The 3,659-nt window shown below is 39.7% G+C and overlaps 1 protein-coding gene across 1 annotated transcript; it reads right to left on the bottom strand.

The window, feature by feature from the left end:
- Window positions 1-1,087: 1,087 nt before the first annotated feature.
- Window positions 1,088-2,469, bottom strand: LOC308384737 (progranulin-like). Its single transcript, XM_080863322.1, has 5 exons — window positions 2,425-2,469; window positions 2,174-2,323; window positions 1,792-2,094; window positions 1,503-1,676; window positions 1,088-1,167 (listed from the first exon to the last, which is right to left on the bottom strand). Exons 2-4 carry the CDS (start codon window positions 2,321-2,323, stop codon window positions 1,509-1,511), a joined length of 621 nt encoding a protein of 206 aa, XP_080719448.1. The 5' UTR covers window positions 2,425-2,469; the 3' UTR covers window positions 1,088-1,167; window positions 1,503-1,508.
- Window positions 2,470-3,659: the final 1,190 nt, after the last annotated feature.

Genomic DNA, 3,659 nt, shown 5'->3' with positions numbered 1-3,659 from the left:
GGCATGATGTAGAGTTATAAAACAGGGTTTGTTCTGGTCTTGACAACCTGTGAGAACTGCTCACAGACAAAAACAATAAAATAAAAACATCACATCAAAATGCACTCTTGCACTTAGTGTCAATCAAAAGTCCTTCATCACAGAAAATAAAACATTTAAAATACACAAACCTCATAAGCTGGCATCCAAGAGGGGCTAAATAGTCCTTTATGGCCTTATTATCTTACTCTCCATCTTCTTTCTCATTTATTTCTTCTCTTTTTCTAACTTTAAACATTACTTTCTTCATGTGTGGAGCTAACCGCAAGCTGCAGCATGCAGACACCATGTGCCTTAGCAAAAGAGTGCAACTGCAACCAACTGTACCCTACACAGTTCACCACCAGAGGGTGCAAAAGAACAAAATCCAGACATAGAGCTTAACAAAACACCAAATGCAAAAGGCTTTTTCACACTGTGTGCAAGTGGAACCAATAACCTGGATCAATAGGCAAACAAACTGAAAATTCCAAGAAGTTGGACTACTGGGAACAAGAACCGGTTCTCAATTGCCATTCCAATCCACCATTATGCATGGTAACATAATTAGTGTCTGTTTGTGTATATTTCTTCATATTTTCATAGGAAAATAGGAAGTAGGTACAGCAATTCTTGTTTTAATACTGGAACGTGCAAACATACATTGATATACAATTTCAACTTTATTTCTCAAGTAATGCATTATGCTGGGCTGGTATTGGGCAGGCTGAGGTGTTCATGGGCACTCAAACTGTGACGTGAAAAGATGATAAATAAATGACTGCATGACACAGCTGGGAAGAAGACGCTATGATTTTTTTATTGGTGAAGCTGGACAAAAGTATACAAAGGAATGGAAAAAAATCATAAAACAAATCAAAACATTTTCACCTCACCATCGTAACATCATACTGGTCTATATTCACTGACACTCAGTCACATAGGCAGTATAGGAGAATGGAATAGATGAAAAACACATTTTCATTATTTAAAAAGCAATCGATAAGATGATTTGAGATTAGCTTGAAATCATTAATGATTTCCCTATTTCTACAATAGGGATTAGACCTTTTCAACACATGATGACCTCAGTGAAAAGTTTGCTTAGCTGGTCTGTGGAGATGACTGGTGACTCTTTCTCCAGTGGGCCTGAAATTAGTGCAAGTCTTTGTGTTAGAACAACATATTATAGTCATCTCACTAAGTTTCTCCCTAAGTCAGGGGTGTCAAACTCCAGGCCTCGAGGGCCGGTGTCCTGCAGGTTTTAGATCTCACCCTGGGTCAACACACCTGAATCAAATGATTAGTTCATTACCAGGCATCTGGTTGGTGATCAGATGTGCACGCCATCATTTGATATAACACCAGTAAACAGAGAAAGTCTTAAATTTAGCCTTGAAATTTGATCTGAACAGTGAGTGAAATTATCCCAGGATGTTCTCCACATGCGAAGGTTGTAAAAGTGGTTAGAGTGTGGCATTTACCTTCTTCTAATTGTCGTCTTCCTCTGAAGTTGGGATGAGGGAGGCAGGTGCTGAAGGCACTGCTGGCTTGCGGAGGAAAGGATATGTGAGTTTTTCCCTCACACAGTGCTGGTAGGTGCTGTCACAGTCAAATCCAACTGGACAGCAGTGGTAGCCATCCAGACAACATTTGCCCTGCAAGAAACACTTTTAGTCTCTGAAAAGAATAATTATTATAGCTGCAAACTTGCTTCATGGCAGTGGAAGCTAAAAGGAATTTTATTGCACAAGAGTGTTTAGGCTGACTCACAGGAGAGTAGGGACAACAGGTCCAGCCTCCTTGTGGGTGTCTGCAGCAAGTAGTGCCATCAGGACAGTAGGTGTAACTGTCACAGTGGACCACTGAAGTCTTTATTTGATCTGGGATGTGGCTCTCTTTAAGCTCCTGGAGTGGAGTTCCAGGCAGTTCAGGGGTGTTTGGTTGCTCCGCAGCCTCCTTCTTCACCATGGGTATGGTCAGCCACGGCTGGTCTAATTTCTCACATTTCATGGTAACCAGGTTACAGCGATATCCTGAAGGGCAGCAGTGGAGCAGGTCGCTACAGCACATGGCCTGCAAAGTAAGTAAGACCAGCAGAACTTTTAACAACCAACAATCAAGTTACTGCACTGACAGAACGTTTCTGACTTACATTAGGATATGGGCAGCAGGCAAAGCCAATTTTAGCCTTGCAGCAGGTGGCGGTGTCTGGACAAGTACTCCCATCATGACACATGATAGAGCATGAAGCAAATCCCCACAGAAACACACCGAATGACAAACACAGAGTGATCCTCAACATCTGGAAGACAGAATCAACATGACTTTGCAGATTTTTTTCTTTCTGAACTAAAAAGGTCAGAGTTTGTAACTTTAATGTGACACACTAAAGTCCAATGTTACCTTGAAGAAATTCAGTGAAGAAATTCAGCAGCTTCCTGTGATGCCTTTCACACTTTCCCCTCTGCTGTATCACACACAGCTCTATATAGTACAGGTCAGACACTCCCACTGAGTAAGAATGAAAGATTAACTTCACGTAACACCCCTCTATCTCGTAACTCTCATATTAAGACAGACAGGTTTTGAAAATTTCTGGAACTGCAAAAGTTCAAATCCACTACTTAACTGCTGTAATTACTCAGCTTAATATACAGTCACCACACGTCCTCATATGACATGATTGTATATCCACAATAACGAAGGAGTGGGTCTGTAAGCCTCACCTATCCATCAACGTGCAACAGAGCTGGCAAAAGTACAGACGCTCTTCAATTTGTAGGAGTACAGATTGAAGTACTGTTTGAACTAATTTACTGAAAGAAATGCAAAAAAGTATATACTTGGAAATTTACTTAATGAATAAAGGGAAAAACTACTAATAATAATAATCACACGTTTTATTTAAAGACTTTCTAAACACTCAAGGACACCTCACACACAATTAAAATTGCTTGTAAAACATAAAAACATAAAGTAGCTTTTCTGCAAATCTTTTGGTGCTAACTGTGCTCTCACTTACCATTTTAATTTAATAATAAAATAATATTAAAACACGGGAATACAAGCTTTATTTCAACTCGCATTGTAATTGTAATGATACACTCAGCTTGAACATTTGCGACGGAGAACACAAGCAAGGAAAACAACAGCTGTATTTGTTGTTGCCTACAGTGTAGATGGGTGACTTTGCATCCACACTTAAACAGAAAAATCGATATACTCCGGGGTTAAAGTGAAGTGAGGGGACATTAAGCTTGGTTCTAGTGGTGCAGTGTGAGGAAATAATCAGAATAATTTCTGTTGTGAGCTCGAGTTGATTTTGTGTTCAGGCTGCAATCAGCTGGCCTGTGCTGCTGCCTTTTGAGGATCCACACAACTGAATTCAACAAGACATTAGCTAATGTTACACAAGCTGACATGGCTGATTTATAAAGATAGAATTCAGTGAGTGAATCTAAGCATCATCAGCTCAAATGTAAATTGATGTCTTTTTTTTCTTTCTTTTTTTAAACCAAAACACCGCAGCTTCTCTGTGCGGGTTCAATTTTGTGCTTTACTGTAAATTTGACCACATTTATTATACAGTGCTCAGCATTTGTCAGAAAACTTTTAGTTCCCTTTCAGAATCAACATTT

The sequence above is a fragment of the Rhamphochromis sp. 'chilingali' genome (assembly GCF_963969265.1).
Source record: "Rhamphochromis sp. 'chilingali' genome assembly, chromosome: 17".
Classification (NCBI taxonomy): domain Eukaryota; kingdom Metazoa; phylum Chordata; class Actinopteri; order Cichliformes; family Cichlidae; genus Rhamphochromis; species Rhamphochromis sp. 'chilingali'.
Note: the sequence above shows the minus strand (reverse complement) of the source record. Positions and strands in the feature narration are given on the sequence as shown.

What these genes read in the sequence shown, in the direction of transcription:
- LOC308384737 (XM_080863322.1), bottom strand. Translation starts at nt 2,323, where the DNA reads ATGTTGAGGATCACTCTGTGTTTGTCATTCGGTGTGTTTCTGTGGGGA. An exon ending in CCTGCTGCCCATATCCTAAT is followed by an intron (nt 2,095 to 2,173) that starts GTAAGTCAGAAA and finishes CTTACTTTGCAG; the next exon opens with GCCATGTGCTGTAGCGACCT. An exon ending in CCTGTTGTCCCTACTCTCCT is followed by an intron (nt 1,677 to 1,791) that starts GTGAGTCAGCCT and finishes TGTTTCTTGCAG; the next exon opens with GGCAAATGTTGTCTGGATGG.